Source organism: Sorex fumeus, unplaced genomic scaffold (genome assembly GCF_029834395.1).
Source record: "Sorex fumeus unplaced genomic scaffold, SorFum_2.1 ptg000011l, whole genome shotgun sequence".
Taxonomy (NCBI): Eukaryota; Metazoa; Chordata; class Mammalia; order Eulipotyphla; family Soricidae; genus Sorex; species Sorex fumeus.
In genome coordinates, this window is record NW_026606068.1 from 2834283 (window position 1) to 2858017 (window position 23735).

General features: G+C 40.4%; 1 protein-coding gene across 7 annotated transcripts in view; it reads left to right on the forward strand.

Annotated features, from left to right (window-relative positions):
• LRRC7 (leucine rich repeat containing 7) overlaps window positions 1-23735 on the forward strand; it is a 628763-nt gene that overhangs the window by 581272 nt on the left and 23756 nt on the right. For 6 of the 7 annotated variants that reach the window (XM_056111009.1, XM_056111010.1, XM_056111007.1 and 3 more), the window contains one exon: window positions 21581-21655. In XM_056111009.1, the coding sequence (XP_055966984.1) occupies window positions 21581-21655 (75 nt within the window). The remainder of the gene's footprint in view (window positions 1-21580; window positions 21656-23735) is intronic. The other variant, XM_056111012.1, reaches the window with a different exon arrangement.

Consider the following 23735-nt stretch of genomic DNA (forward strand, 5'->3'; position numbering starts at 1 on the left):
GAAAACTAATACCATCTTGCATTGTATTTAGGTATTTTGTTTCTGAAGACCCCTAATCAAAATTTGACCTTGCACGAAAATACTAAATCCAAAATACATTTTTTAAAAAACCAATGCCTGCTTGCCCCATAATGTTATGCTAGTTTCAGTCATAATACTTCTGCCTATATATACACTGAATGTTTTGTCGAGTTTATAAAAATTGTTTTTTTGTGAAACAAATCAATATAAGCTAGCCCCGAGAACTTAAGGGAAAAGTGAGTATTTTTCTACTGGAATTCAATTATTTGAATATATTGCTTACAACAAAAAGTATGGAAGTTCAAATTATCAGAAACAGATGATAGCATGTTTAAAAAGCCCGAAATCTCTAATTTATTTTGACCCCTCTTTTCCCTCTGGTGTTCTGTCTTCTCCATAAATTCTTTCAATGGGAAGTCAAGTTATTTATCATAAGATAGTTGAAATTCAAAAGACATGTTTTTATTCTCCTTTCTCCCCATCATAGACATCATTCCGCTACTGTTTTTGGAATATGCAGAATACTAAATAGTTTAAATTAAGAATGAATAAGCTCAGTCAAGTTAGCAGAATGATACTGCTTTCTTTGCTGTTATTTTCACCTGCAGAGAACAATAGATGTGAGGCTTTCATATCATTACTGTAATCCTTCCACTATAATGGATTTGAGCACTTTCTAAATACTAATTTAACATTTTACTTGCAACATTTTGATGGCTCTAGTGAGTGAACTATCACTATCGTCTTATCATCTTATCATTGGGTAAAAAGCAAATTTATGACTGGAATTGAATAATATGTTAATTTAAAGATCTCTCCTCGAAAGTACTTTTATTTCCTCAATTACTAAAATACTTCACCATATAAAAAGTGAATGTATATTACTGATAAGTTGATGGGATTAATTAAAAGATTTAAGATTTAATTAAAAGATTTCAAGTCTACAGAAGACTCTCAAGGTTGATCTTAAGATGCATTGACCACTTCAGTTGTCAAGCCAAACATGTGATAGTATCTTAGTTTTAAAAAGTTCAAAAGATCTAAAGATTGTGGCTCTGACCAATTACACAGAATTTATCCAGTCACAAGAAACAGAAGTCATTTCTTGGAAATTCAGTTGTATTATTTAACCCCTTGCATCAGGTTTAGAGTACATTACATGTCAATTTATTTAATGACCCACAAAATTTTAAGCAGTAAGGACTCCTAATTGAGCTTACAAAAACTTCTTTCCCCAATTTTGCCAAATAGATTATTTTTTCATAAATTGACTAATTTATAGTTGAAGGTGAAGCAAATCAAATTAAACAGACATTTAAAATTCAACAGCTCCTGCCTGAGTTTGAGGTAGGTATTTCATAAGAAGTCCTGGCCAGGCATAAGCTTGCATTCTAATATGTCATCTACTTTCTTTCAACATATAAGTCATGGATTAGAGGATGCCAGAGAAATATTATGTGCAAGTGTAGTGCTAGTCTTACATGCAGCCTCCCTAGATTTGATAACTGGCACCTCCTATGGTACCCTGTGAACCCTGCTAGGAGGGACCCTGAACACAGACAGAGCCAGGAGTCAGCCCTAAGCACAGCCTGATGCTCAAACCCCCACCCCCCAAAATTATTTTTTTAAAAATTAGTTTCAGGAACACATTATGTTATCTTACTTTGTCTCCATGAACCATTTAATGTGTTGTAACACCAAACAAGATAGATGGTGCCCAAGAACTGAATGTTTTAAGGCACGAAGGATTTTTTTGTACCACAGTAACTAAAGGGTTTGTTATGCTCTGCTCGTTGTGCTTGATAGGAACCCCTGTTACAACAACCTACATAATGTAACATACAAGCTGATTACCTAGTATTCAGTCAGAAAGAAAAAAGAACCAAGTCACCCCAAAGATCTGAGAGAGAGGATGGCACCATAGCAAACAGAGCCGTGTTCACTGCCAAAGTTTACCTTGAATATGGTACAACCCAAACTTAATTAAGCTTTAAGGCTTTCACTGTTGAGCCAAACATGATGGACAGCTTTGTGCCTTATGGTTTTAAAAGTTTATTGTAGTCAAGGCAATGTATTTACAGTAGTGTTGGTATTTTTTGGTCTTGATGCACAATTACCTTACCTGTTCAACACCAAAATGCCCAAGAGACCTCATCCCTGCCCCAATGTCACCTCCACTTAGCGTGCTCCCCCACTCCAATCTGGTATTCTCAGTTTTCACCCAAGCACACATGCTTTGAGAGTGGGATCAGTATTTGGTCTTGTAAACTTTACTCTTCCCAAAGACCCCCAGAAGTTTGAATCAAATCAGATCTCCACAGAGTAAATGGATGGGACACAGTCCTGCTATTCCTATAATTTTCAGAACAATGTCTAGCCATTGGACAAAACAGTTCACTTATTCAGGTGTTCATTATTTGGGGTTCTTTGCCAAAGGAAATTGCTCTCACACATCTGAAAATAGAAAACTGCAGCACAGTTGTATGAAAACGGCCCCAGGCAATGCTTGCCTGGCGCCCCAGAGAAATGGATGGTCTGGTTTACCAGTAAAGAATTGCAAAGCTGTCAGAAAGGCAAACTGTGGGGACAGGTGAAGGATTTCCATCGAACAAAGATGGTGATAATAATAATAAAGGAGCGGAGTGATGATAGTACAGCACATAGGGCATTTGTCTTGCACACAGCCAAAGCAGGTTCAATTCCCAGCACTCCTATTGTCCTCCAAGCCCACCAGGAGTGACCCCTGAGTCACTGAACAAGGAGTAGTCTATAAACACCACTGATGTGCCCCAAATTAATTAATTAACTGAAAATGAAAATAATAAAGATAATAAAAATAATAGCCTCACAACTACAATACCATTGTATTAAGGTTCTTTATGTATTTGAGCTTATCTGATCATCAAAACAACTGGTGTAATTAATCATCTTTATTCCTCATTTTATTGAAGCCCGAAAGTTTAATTAACTCACTCAAGGTGACTTAGATGATCTGAGGCAGACAGGATTTGAACCCAAATTGATCTCCTTTTCCCTTAATAAGCACTGTTATGCATGCTTCCATCTGAAAATGCCACTTAGCAGAAGAGACGCATGACAAATTTATACCCTGTAGAGATGAGACTGATATGTTATAATATTGAAAGTATTACAGAGCCCTCTAATTAGTCATAGTCTAGATATTTCCTTCAACAAGTCCTTAGAAGTCAGCATGTCCTCTCAATTGAACCCAGATAATTAGAAGCATACAGGATCCAGTGAATTGCCTAGCAATTATATAACTTTTAGACAAAGATATCATTACGGTAGTGATTTCTGCCAAGGCAACAGACTCCATCAGCGTCACCTATATTTAAACTTTCAAACTAATGAATTAGGATGACAAACTTCAAGTTGTTTGCCAGTACAATTTCCAAAGAGTGAGGTCAGGAAGAAGAGACGGGATTAGCGAATGACTGATACCATCCTTTTGGAGTGACTCTATAAGAATTCTGGCATATCGAATACTCTCGGTAGCTTGCCGGGCGCTCCGAGAGGGGTGGAGGAATCGAACTCAGGTCGGCCATGTTGGCTGCGTGCAAGGCAAACGCCCTACCCGCTGTGCTATCGCTCCAGCCAGACACAGTAACAACAAAGTCTCCAATGGAGACGTTACTGGGCCCGCTCGAGCAAATCGATGATCAACAGGAGGGCCTATAAGAATTCATCTACAAATGAATTCTGTTTTGATCTTGGGAGTTAAGCGATGCTCAGGACACCCAAGGGACCTTCCTACAATTCCCAGTCAACCCAGGCTGTGGTTGAGGGCCCAAGGCCATGGAAACTCCAGGGCACCAGACTGCACGTGGAAATACTTGGGACACTGATTTGATGTCTGTGTCAGATACTAACTTCTGTGTCATCTCTCTGGACCCTGGAAATAAGTAAACTTTTACTGGTGTTTTCACCTAATTCATCCTTTCTCAACCTACCTGAGGAGAAAGAACTAAGTTCCCAGAATTTAAAGATATTTAAAACAAACAAACAAACAAAAAACCCACAAAACACCTCCCTAGAGCTGGAGAATGATACAGCAGTCATGGCACATGTCTAAATCAACTCGCACCCTACCTGAATTTGATTTCCAATATCACATAGTCCCCTGAGCATCGTTGGGTGCAGCTTCAGAGGTCCCCAGTGACAACAGCACTATCCAAGTTACCCAGCTAAACAGCCTTCCGTCCTTGCTTTGAACTCCGGTCAAGTTGACTGAGAATCGCTGGTGGGGACCTCAGGACACCTGAGCACTGATTTGGAGCCATCCCTCCCAGCCAAAGACTCCTAGCCTCTCTGTCTATTTGCTCTTAAGGTAAAGTGCCTGAATAGTTCCATGAACCTTTATCCAATCAGAGGGTAAAAACAAAAGCTGTATTAAGAATCTGTCTCATCCTCAGAGCACTGGGCAACAGGAACTTATGCAATATATATATATATATATTATGTGCATAAGGTAAAGGTAAAGGTAAAGGTGTTATCCCGTTGATCGTCAATTTGCTCGAGCGGGCCCAGTAACGTCTCCATTGGAGACTTTGTTGTTACTGTGTCTGGCACATCGAATACTCTCGGTAGCTTGCCGGGCTCTCCGAGAGGGGCGGAGGAATCGAACTCGGGTCGGCCATGTTGGCCGCGTGTAAGGCGAACGCCCTACCCGCTGTGCTATCGCTCCAGCCCATGTGCATATATATTACAAATATAGATATGTATATACTGGGCATCAGAACCAAAGAATCATTTATTTGACACAGTTTTTTAATTAATTTAAAGTACTGTGATTTACAAAGTTGTTCGTTATACAAATCTGCCATAGTTTTATAAATACCAACATTCAGCAGATGCAAGAGAACCCACGTTTCCACTTACTTGGGCAGTGAAGACACAAAAATGACAGAAGAAACAAATTCACATTCTTTTATAAAATGATGGAATTGGGGTCTAGAGAGCAAGCACAGTGGGTAAGGCTCTTGCTTTACATGTATGTAGTGAAGAGGGATTCAATCACCCACCCTACATATGCTTCCCCATGCCCCACCAGGAGTGAGCACAGAGCCAGGAGTAAGCCCTGAGCACTGCTGGGTGTAGCCTGAAAAAAAACAAACAAACAAAAATGTAACATGCAAGGAAAAATATTGGAGTTATGACAAATGTAAAATATAGTTACCAAAAAACTCTAAATGAATGTTCTATAGTCTCAGTGTATATTTCTATACCTTCTTGCACATCACTTATAAAAGACTGACCCCAGATGATAGGATAACCTTCAGCCAAACTTAAACCCTCCCTTTTACCCCTGCATGTCAACTTTTAGAAATAAAAAGGTACTCTTTCCACTGTATGGGGCTGAGTAGCACTGTAGCCCTGTCCTCCCGTTGTTCATTGATTTTTCTCAAGCAGGCACCAGTAATGTCTCCATTGTGAGACTTGTTACTGCTGTTTTGGCATATTGAATACGTCACGGGTATCTTGCCAGGCTTTGCCATGCAGGCACAATACTCTCAGTAGCTTGCCGGTGGCTGAGTATTGTAATAAATATAAGCTTCTATTTGATTAATATTAAGAAAAAAAGAAAGGTTAGATTGTGAAAAATCAGATTTATTTCCTAGCTTTACTTGGAGCAAGCATTTGGCAGTGGCAGGTTTAAAAATGCGAAAGAATCGTTTTCCAGGTTTGTTCAGCCTCATGACATCAGGTGATTCATAAACAGTAGGTTATAAAGGAAATGCTCTTAGTTTATGAAAAAGCTACATACCATATGTCTATTTCTTGTCATGTGTTCTCTATGGATGTAAGAATGAAGCAAAGCAAACATATTTTTCTTCAACTTTACACAGCATGGGATTGATAGTCACTATGTAATGTTAAATTACATGTATCACACTTTCTTCATTTCTTACAACTGCTAGAGAAATATGATTTATTTCATATATCTAAAATTTTTTATAACATAACTTAATATGTCTTTTTCCTATCCTACTTCAAGTGATTATGCAATGGAAAGTAATTTGGAGAAGCTATGAATTATGTGGCAGTAACAGTCACAGCAAGGAACAGAAATAATATTATTTCTAGGCTGCACTTCAGACTAAATATGGCAAAGGATTGAAACAGATGATATATGTGTATATATTTATCTAACTGAATTTTTAAAAATAGCTATGAAACATATATCATTTTAGCTGCATCTTAGTCTCATATAAATTACAGGTGCAAAGTGGTTATTTAAAAACATTAAACATGAGATTTTTTAAATAAAAAATATTTTCACCTTCTTTATTCATTTTGTTATACGTTGAGGGGGGAATCCTGGATTTATCCAGAGACATTTATTAAAGGCACATGGAGCCTTGTTATTTATCAAGAGAGAAAACCCATATATTCCTTCTACTGCTTGAAACTGTTTCGACCTTGACTCTGAATGGATACTCGGGGAAGATTTTTATTTTTGTATACTGCCAGAACTGGCAAAACAGTGCAGAGAAGCCATCAAGGATGACCTCAAAAACAGGAGAGCAGCAGTACTGGTAGATGCGGCAGAAGCTGGGAAAAGCATTCGTAATGCCCGCCTTCACCAACTACAAAACCAAGATGACTGCCCTCCGACATCATGATGGATCTATCACATCTTCCAGAAGGGCAATGGAGAAGATTATTCATGACTTCTACTCAGATCTCTTTAATAGCCACATTCACTTGCCCACATACCACATACCACATGATGGATATGTCGTTCCCAATGTTCTCCCTTCCGAAATCCAACATGCCATCTCGTTGGTAAAGAAACAAAGAGCACCTGGCCCAGACAAGATCAGACCTGAACACCTGAAGAACTTACCATCAGTACTCATCAATACATTGGCTCGGCTTTTCACATGCTACCTGTCTGAATGCAAGGTTCCATCCCAATGGAAAACCAGCAGAACTGTACTACTATACAAGAAGGGAGACATCCACGACATTGGCAACTATTGCCCAATCTGCCTATTGTCTGTTGTCTACAAACTGTTCACTCGAGTCATCCTGAATAGGATTAGCAGAACACTAGATAAAGGACAACCATGTGAACAAGCCGGATTCCGAAAAGGATTCAGTACCATCGACCATATCCACACAATTACTAAGCTCATTGAGGTTTCTCGGGCGTTCAAGATGCCGCTCTGTCTAACGTTCATTGATTTAAAGAAGGCCTTTGATTCTGTTGAGACAGAAGCGGTCATGGAAGCCCTAGCCAATCAGGGCGTACAAACTCAATACATCAGGATCCTTCGTGAGCTCTATTGCAGATTCACTACCAAGATCTCACCATTCTACAAAGTAACCATCCATATCAAGAGAGGGGTTTGGCAGGGTGATACCATTTCACCGAAACTCTTCAGTGCCACCCTCGAGAACATCATGCGACGACTGGAATGGGAAAGCATGGGAGTGAAGATAGATGGTCGGCAACTACACCACCTCCGCTTTGCTGATGACATCATTCTAATAACACCAAACATCAGCCAAGCGGCACAAATGCTGAACGACTTTGACCGTGAATGTGGAAAGGTCGGACTACAGCTGAATCTTACGAAGACAATGTTTATGAGAAACAGCCTCGTTCCTGACGCTCCATTCGCTCTCAATGGAACCACCATCTCCGAATGCAACAGTTATATATACCTAGGTCGAGAAATCAACATGATGAATGACCTGGCACCTGAGTTGTGCAGGAGGAAGAGAGCGGCTTGGAATGCCTTCAAGAACGTTGAAGAAATAACTAAAAGGACAAAGAACCTCCAGCTCTTTGACTCCACTGTTCTTCCTGCATTAACATATGCCTCAGAGACCTGGACCCTACGAAAACAGGATGAGAACGCTATTCGGGTCTCTCAAAGAGGAATCGAAAGAACTATGCTTGGAATATCATGATTCACTCAAATGAGAGATAGAATCCGGAGTTCTGATCTTCGTCAACGCTCAAGAATCAGGGACGCTGTCTCATTTGCCAAGACATCAAAAATCAGATGGGCTGGACACGTAATGAGGTTTACAGACAACCGCTGGACTAGAGCCATTACTGATTGGATTCCACAGGACATCAAAAGATCACGTGGACGCCCACCTACAAGATGGTCAGACTTCTTCGTCAAGACCCTGAATGATCGGTTTGAGGCTCTGCATGTTCCTAGAACGAACAGATATCATTGGGCTACGCTAGCACGCAACCGGGATGAATGGAGACATTACTGGCACCCGCTCGAGTAAATCGATGAATAGCGGGGATTAAGTGATAAGTGATTAAGTGATACTGCCAGAAAGAGCTTCAGTGGATTTAGTTTTGTATGACATGTATATCTGGAGTGGCTTTGGGTTCCTGAAGATGCCCATCTGAGCCATAAGCAAAAGTGACAACTACAGAGAACAGGAACCCACCCCCTGGTACTTTGCTTGGAGCAAGCAAAAAGCAACCCACCCTCTCTTCTGACAACTGCTTCCCTCTCACTCAGCCCGCCACGTGACAATATCACTTTTTTCACTGTGGGTGACATCAGTCCTAAATGCTCCTTTGTTTTAGGGGTACAATGTTATTTTTCCACATCCACATCAAATGGCCAATAACCCCCCCATTGGACCCCATTTCCCTTTTCAACCCCACTTTCCCTACTTTGATAACCAGTTCTGCTGTTCCAGTCAATGAGTTTGTTTGCCTTGGAGCAAAATTCGTTTTCTTTAGTCTATACCTTCTTAACACTTATACCAATACATGTCTTTACGGCAATAAATTAAAAACATTGTCATATGCTATAATTTTAGAAATATAAAGACTAAAGAAATATCAAGTAAATACAAAGAATGAGAAATGAAAAATTCTCTTTTGTTTTACTCCCCCAAATAGCCAATGCACAGCCGTAGACTTAGAGTTGATGCATCAGGAAGCCACAACTATAGTTAGAAATGTGCTTGCGTGTGTGTGTTTGTGTGTGGATGTCTGTACACACACACCCACACCAGTGGTCTTTCCGACCTGTGATGTCTGTGTGGCCTCTAATAACTACTTCTAGCATGGTCTCATGCTAGATTCAATATGAGACTGCATCCCGATTCCCATATTAACTTAAAACTGCATTGAGTGGCAGAGATAGCGCACAACCCAATGTTTCTCTCACTTCACGATCACGATCACGACCATCCTGTTATTCGTCGATTGCCTCAAGCAGGCCCCAGTAACGTCTCCTTCATCCTAGCCCTGAGATTTTTAAGAAAGTGCCATATTCAAGGCTCTTTAGGAGAATGAGACCCATCATTTTTACTGGTATTTGGCATATTGGGTACGCCACGAGGAGTTTGCCAGACTCTGCCATGTGGGCAGGTTACATTCGGTAGCCTGCCAGTATGTCCATAGTAGGAATGAGATAATGAGATGTCACGTGGCCGCAAATGCAGCCCCGTGCTTTCGGGAGCTGGATTTTATAATCTCTGAGTCTTGGCCATTGATGGGATTACACGGCTCCACGGGACCAGTTGGTGGGTGTGACCCCCGCCTACTGGAATTTGGAGGATCTGGGTGGAGGATGCTCAGCCCCGATCCGAGTAGGCGTGGAGATCTCAGCCCCAGGACCCGCGTGCCTTTGTTCCTCTGCCAGTACCTTCATGTGTGCGGAGAGTGGTCTCAGCATGGTGGTGGCTGGTTCTGGAGGTCTTCAGCTGCCAGAGCCCTGGTCAGGGCGGGGAGGAAAACTCAACCCGCTCCCCTCCAAGTGGCCCCGGTGAGGACAGCCAGGCACTTAAGAAAACTTATTTTAGCATAAGTGAACCCCCTCCAAAAAATTGCTTGAATTCTTTGCTTTTCGATTCATCATTTTGAAATAATGTAGATAGTGTGAAAAGATATATACAATTGAAGGGGCTGTGCATGTGCCCGCAGGGATGATAATCAGAAAGCCGATTACCAATACTCCTTGATGAGAGCGAGGAGGGAGAGTGTGCAGCCACCTACAGTTACCCACTCCTGCTTTTAATAGCTTCTACTATTTCACGCTACATATGAAGCTGAGGAGGAAAGCCATTAGAGGTCTGACAGAATCAGTAAACTGTCTGAGCCTCAACAGCCTCAATATTCACTCCCATTTGAGGTCTCACGAAATCAAGGCTTTAAAGAATTCACAAACCACATAAATGGAACGTGTTCCTTTTCTTTTTCCCAGAGAGGCAAAAAGTCTGGGGGGAAAAAATGGTATGTCAAACTGTGTGGTTGTTTACTTTTAAAGGAACATACAAAAAATGAAATAAAAGAAGTCTTGTTTAACCTCAGAAATTCCGTGCAATAGTACAGCGGTAGGTAGGGCACTTACCTTGCATGCGGCTGACCCATGTTCAATATCTGGCATCCCCTATGGTTCTCCCGAGCACAACCAATGGTGACTTTTGAGCGCAGAGCCAGGAGTAAGCCCTGAGCATTGCTGGGTGTGGTCCAAAAACAAAGAAAGGAAACTTTACCAGGACATAAAGAGGATCAAAGTTGCTATCAGTCACCAGAGACAGTCACCCCAGTGATGTTTGATTGTGGAATATAAAATAACATAATATGAGAGTGGCAACCAAGGAGAATAGACACAAGGGCCAGGAATATTGCTCCACAGTTGGAAGTCTGACTCATGAGCTGGGGGAGAAGGCAGCTGGGATAGAGAAGGGATCACTAAGTCAATGATGGTTGGAGGGATCTCTCCAGATGGGAGATGTATGCTGAAAGTAGATAAAGGACCAAATGTGATAGCCTCTCAGTATCTATATTGGAAACCATAATGCCCAAAAGTAGAGAGAGTATGGTGGAAATTGCCTGCCATAGAGTCAGGGTGAGGGGTAGAGTGGGGAAATACTGGGGACATTGGTGGTGAAAAATGTGCACTGGTAGAGGGATGGGTGTTCGATCATTGTATGACTGAAACTCAAACATGAAAGCTTTGTAACTGTATATCATGGTGATTCAATAAAAATAATAATAATTACCATAATAGTGGCCAACAAAAGGAAAAGAAAAATTATAAAACGACCAAGGCTAAATATAAGAAGCCATAATTTGTGGGCCAGAACAATAGTACAGCCTTGCATGCAGTCACCCCAAGTTCAATCCCCATCACCACTTATGGTCCCCTGAGCCCCACCAGGAGAAGCACCTGAGCATAGCTAGTAAGAGGCCCCCAAATCCAATTTTTAAAATCCATAAGTTGTGGGGATTTTGTTTAGTTTGGGGAGGGCAGATTTTGGGCCATAGTCGCGATATTTGAGGCTCTCCCAGTTCTGTAACCCCAGTACACTCTCTCCAGGCCAAAGCTAAACATAACTGAAATATTACACTTAAATACCCCCCCCAAGATCAATATCTATAAAAAGAAATTATCTAGTAATTTTTAGTAATTTCTAGTAATTTCTAACAGGAATCTCAAATATAGGGACTGAATTGTTATTCAGGGCTGCTTTGGGACAGTCAGGAGAGAGTCTCCTGAAAGCAATCTTATGAGGAGAGGGGGTTCCACGTAACAAGCTATAACCAGGATCTGAAAGGATGACTCAAGACTAAAGAGCAAGCACGTATGTGTGTGCTTCTAGAACATTCACCATTATGTGGCTGCTACTTGGTATTCACATCATCAATTTCTGTGGATTTCATTCGTCTCCTTGTGGCTGCTATGCATTATTTGATGAGAGGGAGAAAGGAGAGCTTTTTTTTTATAAAAAAAAAAAAAGCAACCAAGTGATTTCTATTTTAATGTTGGATTTGGAATTACTCAAGAATTAGCCCTGGCAGTGCTCAGGGGACTATATGGGATGCGAGGGATTGAACCCAGGTCCGTTGCACACCAGGCAAGTGCCCTACTCGCTGTGCTATTGCTCCAGTCTGATTTCTATTTTAATGTTTTGTAAAAATTAGTGAGAGTTTGGAATTTCTTGAAACATCTATCTGTGCAAAAATGTTTTGTGAAAGTTTTAAACAAGGTTAGTTACCTGTAGACTTTTTACTTGTATTTGTCTTTGGGGATTTAAGATTTTCTAAGGCAGTTGTCTTTTCTGTTCAAGGAGTGTTCACTTAATTGTTTTGTTACTTAAAATTAAGTCAGGAAGTTTAGACAGCTGCCAGGCTGTTTTCTGTCTCCCTCTCTACCTCTCTCCCTCTTTCTTTCTTTCTCCTGTATCTCTCTCTCTCTCTCTCTCTCTCTCTCTCTCTCTCTCTCTCACACACACACACACACACACATGCATACATACACACTCTTACCTCTACCATCACCACCCTTACTGTCTTCTTTCATTTCTAATGGAATAACTCTTCTCTTGCTTCATATTAATTATTTCATTGTTCAGGTTGTAAACTGTTTAAAATCTAAAACCCGACACTAAGTAATTAACCTTAAAATATGTTGCCAACACACTTTCCATTTCAATAGGGAAAACTCCTAATTCCTTATAATCCTTACCAGTTACATCAGTTACATATATTGGTAAATTTTGCTTTTAAGAGACAGAGCATTGCTTTATATCTACCTTGACCAATTCATGGAGAAAAAAGTGATTTTGATACATTTTTCGTAAAAAAAAATTTCATCCATTGACATTTTTATGAGTCCATTTTTCCTCAATAAAAACTCAAATGAACTTTCATAGACCTGGCAAAGCAAAAAATACTAGCTCTGTAATATCTAACTTATATGTTCTGACTCATAATTGCTGACAATTTTCATTTGAAAAATGCCTTCCTAGAAATCATTTTCTTACCATCAGCTAAAGCCATGGCTTTTCTGAATTTTTCAAGCATATTTTCTATGTTAAAGTTGCTATTCCCTTAGGACAATTTCTATTTTGGTGTCAATTTTTACAATAGCTGAGACTGTCACAACCACTCACCTTCATCATTAAAGAGCCATAGAAAGTTCCTTTCTCCTCTAAAGTTAGAATGGGAAGTGTGAGCCATACAGACCAACTTTATGAATCCTTTGGGGGTTGTGACTGGCGAAGTCAGGGCTAAGTAACCAGCAAGGCAATGTCAGATGCAAACTCTGGAAAAAACTTTTATACTCACCCTGTTCTCAGAATTACTTGTGAAAGGAAAAACTTCTTATTTAACCATAGACATTTTGAGACTAACCCTTCAGGACTTGCAAAAAGAACCTGGTTATTTAAAATGGGGAGGAAATAAGACATGCGCACACTTGTAGCCTCCAGCCAGCCCCCTCTCAGTCCTAGAGACCGGTGTGGTTTCTCTGGATGGATGAACCTGGATGTCACTTTCTGGGGAGACAAAGACTGACATTCTGGGGCCAGAGCAATAGTACAGTGGGTCAGGTGTTTGCCTTGCATGCGGCTGACCCAGGTTCAATCCCTGGCATCCCTTATGGTCCCCCCAAGCACTGCCAGAAGTAATTCCTGGGTGCAGAGACAGGAGTAACCCTTGAGCATTGCTGGGTGTGGAAACCCCCCCGCCAGCCACCAAAAAGAAAGACTGACAGTCTCTGTAGTTATGTTTGCTTTCCTTTACATTTTTCAAAATGGGAGTAGCACTGGTTCACATCATTGTCTAAGTGTCAGGATTGATTTTTTTACACCCCTTCAAAATTAAGTTGTCACACCATGCCTATCACCAAGGGTTCATAGATCTCCCCCATATCTGTTGGGCACCCTTTTCCAAACTTCAGGGACCCTCCCCATACTCCCTCTCTAGTAGCCTCTTTCTGTAGTCTGAATCAGTGCTCTCTGCACTGGTTTTCAGAGTGACCTTCTTAAAAAAAGGTCCACAGCACCTACATTTGGGGTGACATTCCTTGTAGAGAAGGAAAAGCATTGAAGCTGAGGGAAAACCACTGTAGCCACCAAAAGAAAAAATTTAAGAGCAGTTCATGAGGCGTGAGGAGACACCTAAAGATGCCATAAGCCACTATGGGTGCTAGAAGAAGGCAACCTTCCATCAATGGTTGATACTCCTGACTTTGGAGTCAGCAGAGGAAATGGTTGCTAAAAGCAATTAACCTTCAAAAAGCCCTCTGAAGTCTGTCACGGAGTGCCTCCTCAGGACACCACAGACTTGCCAGCCTATGCCACATGCTCCCCCAAGTAAGAGACACAAATCCTCTCATCTTGGTCACGGGCGGGGGAGGAATTTAAGGGCAAAATGACAAATGTTGGGTTCTCAATACCCCCCGATGGAGATCCAAGAATTTCTTGACAATAAATCTGAAGACTCAGAAACTCTCAATGTGTTTCTGATTAAGACACGATCACGATCATGACCATCCTGTTATTCGTTGATTGCCTCGAGCAGGCCCCAGTAACATCTCCTTCGTCCTAGCCCTGAGATTTTTTTAAAAAGTGCCACATTCAAGGCTCTTTCAGAGTTAGGAGAATGAGACTCATCATTGTTACTGGTATTTGGCATATTGGGTATGCCACGGGGAGTTTGCCAGACTCTACCATGTGGGCAGGTTACATTCGGTAACCTGCCAGTTTGTCCAAAGTAGAAATGAGAAAATAAGATGTCGCATGGCCGCAAATGCGGCCACGCACTTCCAGGAGCTGGGTTTTATAGTGTCTGAGTCTTGGCCGTTGATGGGATTACACGGTGCCAGGGGACAGTTGGTGGGTGTGACCCCCACCTACTGGAATTTGGAGGATCTGGGTGGAGGATGCTCAGCCCCAATCTGAGCAGGCTTGGAGATCTCAGCCCAGGGACCCACATGCCTTTGTTCCTCTGCCGGGACCTTCATGCGTGTGGAGAGTGGTCTCAGCATGGTGGAGGCTGGTTCTGGAGGTCTTCAGCTGCCGGAGCCCTGGTTGGGGCAGGGAGGGAAACTCAACCCGCTCCCCTCCAAGGGAGGGGACACAGATTTAAAAAAAAGAATTTGGATTATAGCTCAACGTTCAGACCTTCAGTCATTCTAATAACCTTTCTGTACCAGTGCAAAAGATTATAGACTCTGTTCTAAGTGTTAGTAGGTAGTCATTCATTTAATATAGTTTGTGGTCAGTACCTTTTTTTTATACCCATTTTTTAAATAAGGGCAACTACGTAAGAGTTAAGTAATCTTCCCAAGGTTACCAATTATCAAATGGTGGACACATGTTAACTTCTTTTTTTAATTTTTTAATTTTATAAAGTAGTTCACAATGTTTGATTACATTTAATATTTAAACACCAATTCCACCACCATGACACCTTCCCACCATCATATTTCAGGTGTTTACAGGTTAACGTTAGAGCTGTGTTCTTAACCTCTTCTCATCTTATGTGGTAGACAGGAAAAGTGACACCCACCCCAAAGATAGTCACATCCTAATTCCAGAAATTTCTGAATATGTTACATTGCACTGCAAAAAAAGAAAAGAAAAGAAAAACTGCAGAAGACAGAATTGCAGACCTTGAGATGAAGAGGAATCCAATCACATGAGTTCTAGTAGATGGAATTTTTACTGGTTGTGTTCAAAGAGAGTTCTAAATATAGAGCTATGGTCAGAGACAGGCACAAACGTCTTTGACCTTGGAGATCATAGTAAAGGAATGTGGGCATTTCCTAGAAAATAGAACAATCAAAGAAACAGATCTTCCCCTGGAGATTTCTTAAAATAATTCATCCCTGCCGATACCTTTGTTCTAGCCCAACGAGGCCTGTGCAGGATTACTGGTTTACCAAACCAGATGATAAGAATTTGTGGTATTTTAAGACACTCATTTTTCAGTAATTTGATAGAGCGTCAACCAAGAAAAAATGAAAACACGGTGTGTGATTGAAATAGAGAGGTACTGAGGTATTATCCTTCCATGCGCAGATGGTTTGGCTCTAAACTAATGTCATTAGGGTGATAGGAATGTGTTATGTGATAGGTGCCTCCACCTTTAGCATTCTGCCATAAGTTACAAAAAGTGTATATACTTTATATCTTGGCAGTACAGAGTGATAAAATTCATCAGATCCTTAATACCTATAATCAGCTTCCTGTTGAGAAGTTAGGAAAAGACTTTTCACAAAGTAGCAGGAAAAGACTGCCCTCGTTTTCAGAATCCAAATAGTCCGATGGGCTCTCCATCAAACGCTGTCATCCGTGCCTAAGCACTCTTTGAAGTCTCAAAATAAAATGATTTTGTTCAAAGTGTGACACATGGCTACAAGGAGCTTTTTCAAAAACAGTGTCAAAATTTTCATATTTCTCATCAGCATTCATCGTAGCGGAGACCACAAATTGGGTTGAGAATGATTTGGTCTCTTTCATATGGCAGTGTTTATCTACATACATACAGTGAAAAATAGGACACTGCTTTAGCAGGCAATCTTTTGGGAAATATTCCACCTCCACAAATAATGAATACCACTGACTCTAATCAAATGTAACACACACAGAGGTACATTTTGACAAGTATGGTAGTACGCTGGTGGAACTGAAGATAGAAAAAAGGAAGCTGCCACCAGGAAATTCTTAGCTGATGAAGTTTATTGATTGACAAGAAATAGTTAAGCTTTAGGAAACAGCAGTAAATGCTTTAGAAGACTCAGGCCACATTAACAGTAAGCTTCAAAGCACGTCTTCAGAGCAGCGGTTGAATCCTGCAGAGCTATGTGATGGGTGAAATTAAACCTGCCACAGACACTCCATTTGAATTCTTACAGGAGGCAGGTTCCTCCCAGCATTGCAGATGGGCTGGTCATAATTCAGCTCCTCTGGTCTGGATTCCTATCAACGTTATTAAAACTGTTCCTGTACAATGACTTGAGGAAAAGCAATCAAAATTAACTAGGTAGACAGAATCTGACTGTGGGGATGAAATAGTGGCTAAGGCCACTCCACGACCAGGACCCAAGGCTACAAGAGCATATTTTGGGTAATTGTGAGACCCTAAGAGTAAAGAGCCTTGAATATAATCTCAGGGCTAGGATGAAAGAGACGTTACTGGGGCCTGCTCGAGGCAATCGACGAAAGAGTAAAGGGCAGGGCGAGTAAGGGTATTCAAAAAACAAATACAATGGCTCTCTCTCTCTCTCATCACCTGTGTTCAGTGGTGTCACGCCACTTCCTCCACCCCGGGGTGGCCAATGGTGATGGGTGGATGAAGGAGGGAATGAGGGCCAGGCTGGTTGATGTCAGTTGCAGTTTATTCCAATCTTGTCTTCGTTCTCTTCCTCCTCCTTTCCCTGATCCCCTTCATCCTCCTCTTGAATCCTGCTCCTTCACACTTCTGGATTCTCCTCGATTCTCCCTGATTCTCTTGATCCTTCCCCTACATCCTACTTCATTCTCCTTCTCTCAATTCTCCCCTTGCCCATTCTTACAGCCTTCGTTATCTCCCCAAAAGCATGAGGGGTTGGGGTAACAATTACACATAGGTGTGGTCATACAATCAACAGAGGTAAAATCCTTCCCTCAGGGGAACCTTCTTCTAGGACAAACTCTCACTCAGCAGAACCCACCCAAGAATGAAATTCCATCTATGTGTCTGTTTCTCCTTTCCTTAGTCCAACAAACATATAAACATTCATAATATTCATTATTTTGTATGAGATACATTAAGTTTATAGGATGACACTCCTGGGGGCATCTCACCATAGATCTGAGACTACAGTGCTCAGGCCAGATTAGTCTTTCCTAACCCTAACAGGGTCCTAATTCAGTTGTTACTTTTTGGATCATGACAGAATTTGTCCATGACCATGCTCTTAACTTAGTTAAGTATTGTGGAACTTTGGCCTGGTCTATTTCGATGCCTGGGTCCATCCAGTCCCTCATCGGGACCCTGTTTTGGGGGTGCTAGGAAGTAAGGGCAGCTGAGGCTTAAGTCAAGAGAACAGATGCCCAGGAATGAATGTTTTTCAGAGTAAATTAACTCCCAGTTACAAAAGCGTAGCATTAACTGTCTGCCTGTGTCTATACAGAAAGAAAATTGCTTTAAAGTACACTATGCAAAAGAACATAAAGGAAGGAGAAAAGTGGTATTTCACTTATGAATAAAAGACCAGTGTCCTTAGAAGAATCTGACCTTACAAGTTAACAGAGTCTGATTAGGGAGAAAAGGCGATAGACCAATTGGGGAAGCAGAGCACAAAGGAAAAGTTTACAGATAAGCAAAGGAATGGAAGTGACTCTGTGATGGGTGTAGCCGGATAAACCTAAGCTCCCTATGGCAAGGGAGAAAGGACAAATCAGTGTTATCCTACAATGTATTGATGGAGAAGGGAAAGCTTCAGGTTTTTATGAAAAGGTTTGTGGGGATCTTTGTTTCCTACCATCAGCGCTATTCACCAGATTAGTCATTGCATTGTGATTGGTTTGTTTGATTTTGTATTGGGAATGAACCCAAGACTTCTCTTGTATAAGTCCATGTGATTACTTGCCTTTTGGGTTTTTTGGCTTTGCTTTGGTTTTGTTTTGGGGTCATGCCCAGATGCTCAGGGCTTACTCCAGGCTCTGAGCTTAAGTGTCACTCCTGGCAAGGTTCAGGTACCATATGTAGTGCTGGAGACTGAACCCAGCTGGGCCCCGTGCCAGACATGTACTCTTCCCACTGTTCTATCTCTCCAGCCCCTCCGTGTATTTTCTTTAAATGTCCATTTCAAGCAATCAGGTTCTTTTGTCCTTTTTTGATTAACCTATTCAAAGTCAAGTACAACTGAATTTGCAACAGTGATTAGCTGTCTAAATATTACTCCTAAGAGTGGTACCAATCACCTGATATGTTTTTCAAATATTGTTTTCTGTAGCCTGTTTTCATTGTAAAAAATTAGATGGAACAAAAAAACAAAAAGGAAAAACAGAGGTATTTTATCTCTTTTTTGCCCTAGTCCAAGAGATAAATCCTTGGACTAATAGATATACATATATATATAAACCACATATTATATATAAACATATAAGATATATATCTAGATAAATAAATTAAAAATAAAAATGTATTTGTATATTATATAAATACATTTAATATATTAAAACCACATATAATTTTATATATCTATAAAACCACTAATCTATATAAAACCACTAATTTTATATATAATAAAACCACTAATCCAAAGATCTATCTATTATCCTTAAGTATCTTAGTATCTCATTCTTACTTTGGACAACCTGGCAGGCTACCAGATGCAACCTGTCCACATGGCAGAGTCTGACAAACTCCCCGTGGTGTACCCAATATGACAAATACCAGTAACAATGATGGGTCTCATTCTCCTAACCCTGAAAGAGCCTTGAATATGGCACTTTTTAAAATCTCAGGGCTGGGGCAAAGGAGACGTTACTGATGCCTGCTTGAGGCAATCGACGAAAAACAGGATGGTCGTGATCGTGATCCTTAAGTATGATATAGATTTACCTATATTCTTAAGGATGTATACTTCCTTCCATCTAACTTCACACACAATATATGCATAGAAATACATTCCAGCAAAATCTCACATCAAACATGCTTTTTTCACCAAAGACATGTATAATTCTCTATCTGCTGTCTAGGACTTCGTCTTTATACATTTGCCATTGCATCTTTTGAGAATCTGACCAACCCACCAAGTTGGGTGGAAAATACTTACTACAATACAAGATCTCTAAGAGTTACATTATGATTAAAACTTTTTTCTTCAATCTTTTCCCCCAAAGATTACAGAACAGCAACTATCTGCATTGTATTTATGGTCTTTTAGGAACTATAACCTAGAGACAAAATCCTGAGATGGTTTGCAAATGCATGAGGAAGAGGCACAGGTCACATGTAGTTGCCACATGATTTTACAGGAAGGGCGTGAGCAATTGTAGTATTTGGTATCTGCTGGAAGCATCGTGGGTGGGGAGAACCCCAGAACCAAACCCCTGCAGATAAGAAGGGAAAACTGCACTGTCCAGTTATGCCCTTAAAATAAGCTGTGAAAATTGAATTACAATAGTAAAAGGTAGGCAGTTTTCTGTGTATTCTAATGCCACCCTATAGTTTCATGTTTAGATGAGAAAGAAATAATGAAAACAAGAAAGATAAAAGTCACTCCAAAGCCTTTCATTAAGAAGTTCATAAACACCAGAAGTACAAAACACCATACAGTCAAAGAACTCCGGACATCACTGGGTGAACCTTGGAGATCTTGAGTACCGTCAGCTCTCCAGGGTTCAAGCTACAGCACATCCTCCACCTATGTTGGCCAAGTTTCTCTAAGAGTGCCCCCCAGATCTCTTTGAGCACTGTTTGAGTTCCCCCGCCCCACAAAAATTGTGGCTCCCAGTATGTTCTTCGGTTTCATCATCTCCCACAGCCCTCCCAGTCCTCCATCACCACACAAGGCCAAAGAGAACACCTGTAACTTCTTTTCACACACTTTTGCTTTTGGACTGCAGCTGCTTCTGTCTTCCATCTCTTTTTCCCAGTCAGTGTGGGAACCTTTATTTATTTACTTATTTATTTATTTATGTATTACTTATCCTTTATGAGTCAGCTACTTTTCATCCTAAAGCACAAGGTGGTAGAGCCCAGGCTTCACAGGTCCAAAGCCCTGTGTCTGATCCTGGGCATAGCCTGAACACCACTAAATATAGCCAGATTCAAGGTCTTCTATAACCTATTCTGCATCTGTAGTACTTGTGATTCTGTTTTGTAGTTGTTGGTTTCTTTAACTTATCCTCTACTGTATTGTGAGTTCATTGATGCCAGAAACTTAACTGCTATATATCTTCATGACACTAGTCATCAAAGTCTAGATGCGGTAGGCATTAAGTAAATATTTGCTTTATATAGGAGGTCAGCAAAATTATTTATGAATTAATATAAGGATTATGTGACTATGTGGAATCAACTTTAAGTGTTTGCATGCATGTTGGGAGTGCTGAAGAGATAACTTAACCAGCTGGAGTGTGTGTGCTATATGCAGAAGATGCAGTTTCCATCATCATGGTCTCCTGAGAACCACAAAGGACACACCCCAAGGACAGAGCCAAAAACAGACTCCAAGAACTACCACATGTGGCCCACACTTCTCTTCCCCCAAAAGCAAATAAATTAAATTTTAAGATAAAATAAATGTTGGAATTTTCTTATGGTTAATTTGTGTATATTTTACTTCGAAATTCTCAGTAACACCCAAAGTAATTCCCATTAAAATAAGGCAGGGTTTATATGCAATTCTAGTAAGGTTTTTTATTTTAAGGCACATCAAAGTTATAATCTATCAAATAGGAGACACTTTCCACGCAGAGTTACTTAAAGCAAGTTCAGATGTTGCACAAGAAGTAGTTGAGTATTCTATTTCAAATTTCAAATGATTTAAGAAATTAAGGCTATGCCTGGAGATGAGATTATAAGTCATTTGTGCACAGTAAAAACAAAATCAACTTTTCTATGCAAGTAATGATGATGTTTTTCTTAAATTTGACTGGGAGAGTGGTGGTTTGGTTAATGTACTATGATAACATGTCACACATACATGTATATACTGTTTTGAATGTTTTCATTGTTTTCTGTATGAATGAAATTTTATTTTAGGTAGGCCTAGTTCTTGAGAATAGAATCCTAACCTCTGTTAATTCTGACTTATAGGGTATCTTTGTTACTAGGGTTCAGCCTGATGGACCAGCATCTAACCTGCTGCAGCCTGGTGATAAGATCCTCCAGGTAAGACCGTTTCCTTTCTAAAAAAGAGAAAATGTCAGCACTGTAACAAATATGTAATCATGTTACTCAGTTGAATAACTTGAATGAAGTGATTGAGAACAAATCCTCCTCACGTTTCCTTTTAGCCTTTATTGTTTGGGATTGGGGCATTAAAAATTAATTCAGCAGGGCTGGAGCGATAGCACAGCGGGTAAGGTGTTTGCCTTGCACACAGCCAGCCTGGGTTCGGTTCCCAGCATCCCATATGGTCCCCTGAGCACCACCAGGAGTAATTCCTGAGTGCGTGAGCCAGGTGTAACCCCTATGCAACACCAGGTGTGACCCAAAAAGAAAAAAAATTAATTCAGCTTGATAAAACCCTAGATTCTCACCCCACCCCATATCCGGCACATGGTAGGTATTCTGTAGATTTTCTTTTCAATGTAATATAAGAAGAAATAATACATTTGATGCAGGCTTAGTTATCAAGTACAAATAAGAGTAATCACTTATTCAAATAGCATATTCCAGTGACTTTAGATTAGAAGGAAATGATTAATATTGTATTTCTCGGCCATAAGGTCATTCTTATCTGAACGCTCTAGAATACATAGTTCTATCTTGTTATCCTCCCTGCTCAAATATTTGAACAAAAGTTTATATGTATATAAAATGACTTTAAAATAGATTGTCTAAAGAATTTCTTTAGCTTAAATCTTCTGCATATCAGAATAGTTCAGAAGCTGGAAAGATAGTACAGCAGATAGAGTTCTTGCCTTGCACACAGGAAGTAACTGCTCAGTGCAGAGCCAGGAGTAAGCCCTGAGCACTGCAGGGTGTAGCCTAAAAACAAAACAAAGCAAAAACAAAACAAAGCAAAAAAAAAAAAAAAAAGCAGAATCAGTCACATCGGTAAGCAACCAAGTACTTGTTATTACCTCATTCTTTTTTCTTCCTTTGTCCTTTTTTCTCACTGAATTCACTTCTTGTTTCCAAAATCAGGGCAAGGTTCTTAAGTATCAGCAATTTATTTAAAATCCAGTGTATTATTTATAATCCCCAGAAATTATCTACTGTGCAACTAGATGGTACTTCTTGGCATTGCTGATAAATGTCTGTTTAGAGCAATTCTGGACCGGAGCGATAGCATTGTGGGTAGGGCGTTTGCCTTGCACATAGCCGACCTGGGTTCGATTCCTCAGCCCCTCTCAGAGATCCCGGCAAGCTACCGAGAGTATCCCACCCACACGGCAGAGCCTGGCAAGCTACCCATGACGTATTCAATATGCCAAAAACAATAACAAGTCTCTCAATGGAGATGTTACTGGTGCCCGCTCAAGAAAATAGATGAACAACGGGAGGAGAGTGCTACAGTGCTCAAGCAATTCCAAAATGGTGCAACCAAATGTTCAAAGGAGTTCAAGACAGTGAAAGGAGATGTGTGGAAATGGATCTACTCGCATTGTCTATACAGACAGTTAAGAGACTGCAGTAGCTTCATTCAGCTCAGCTCTGAGGAGACTATCTCCTATTTACTGAACCTTAGAAAGTTCTAGAGCTAGATGTTCTATATAACATATATATGCATATGTACACACACACATATATAATACAAAAATTGCTTTAAAGTCTTATTCACAGAAATATTTTGAAGTAGCAAAATCATGTATACTCAATTTCAACAGCCATTTGTCAGAAATTTCTAACATTTGCTGGTCAAGGGTCATTCTCTGACACACTAAGTTACTGTACTATGTAGCTCTGTGACCATCGAATTACCAATCCTGGACAAAAAATTAAGCAGCACTTGGTCTGGGAAATAAAAGCATTGAAATAAAAAAAAACATATGAAATCATTTAAAATCTGCTTTTACCATTTTAGTGTGGGACATTATAATTTTGGATTGTCTAACTAGCTTTTTGATCCTAAACATTTCACATCATGTTTATGGGACTCAGATTCATTATGTGTACAATGAACTGTGGTTTATATATTGTCAGATGTCTCTCCAGCTCAAAAAATGTAATTGTTCAGTCAGCTTATCCATTTCCAATAAGCCAAGAATAAACAATATAATTCCCCAACACTTGCTAAATGTTT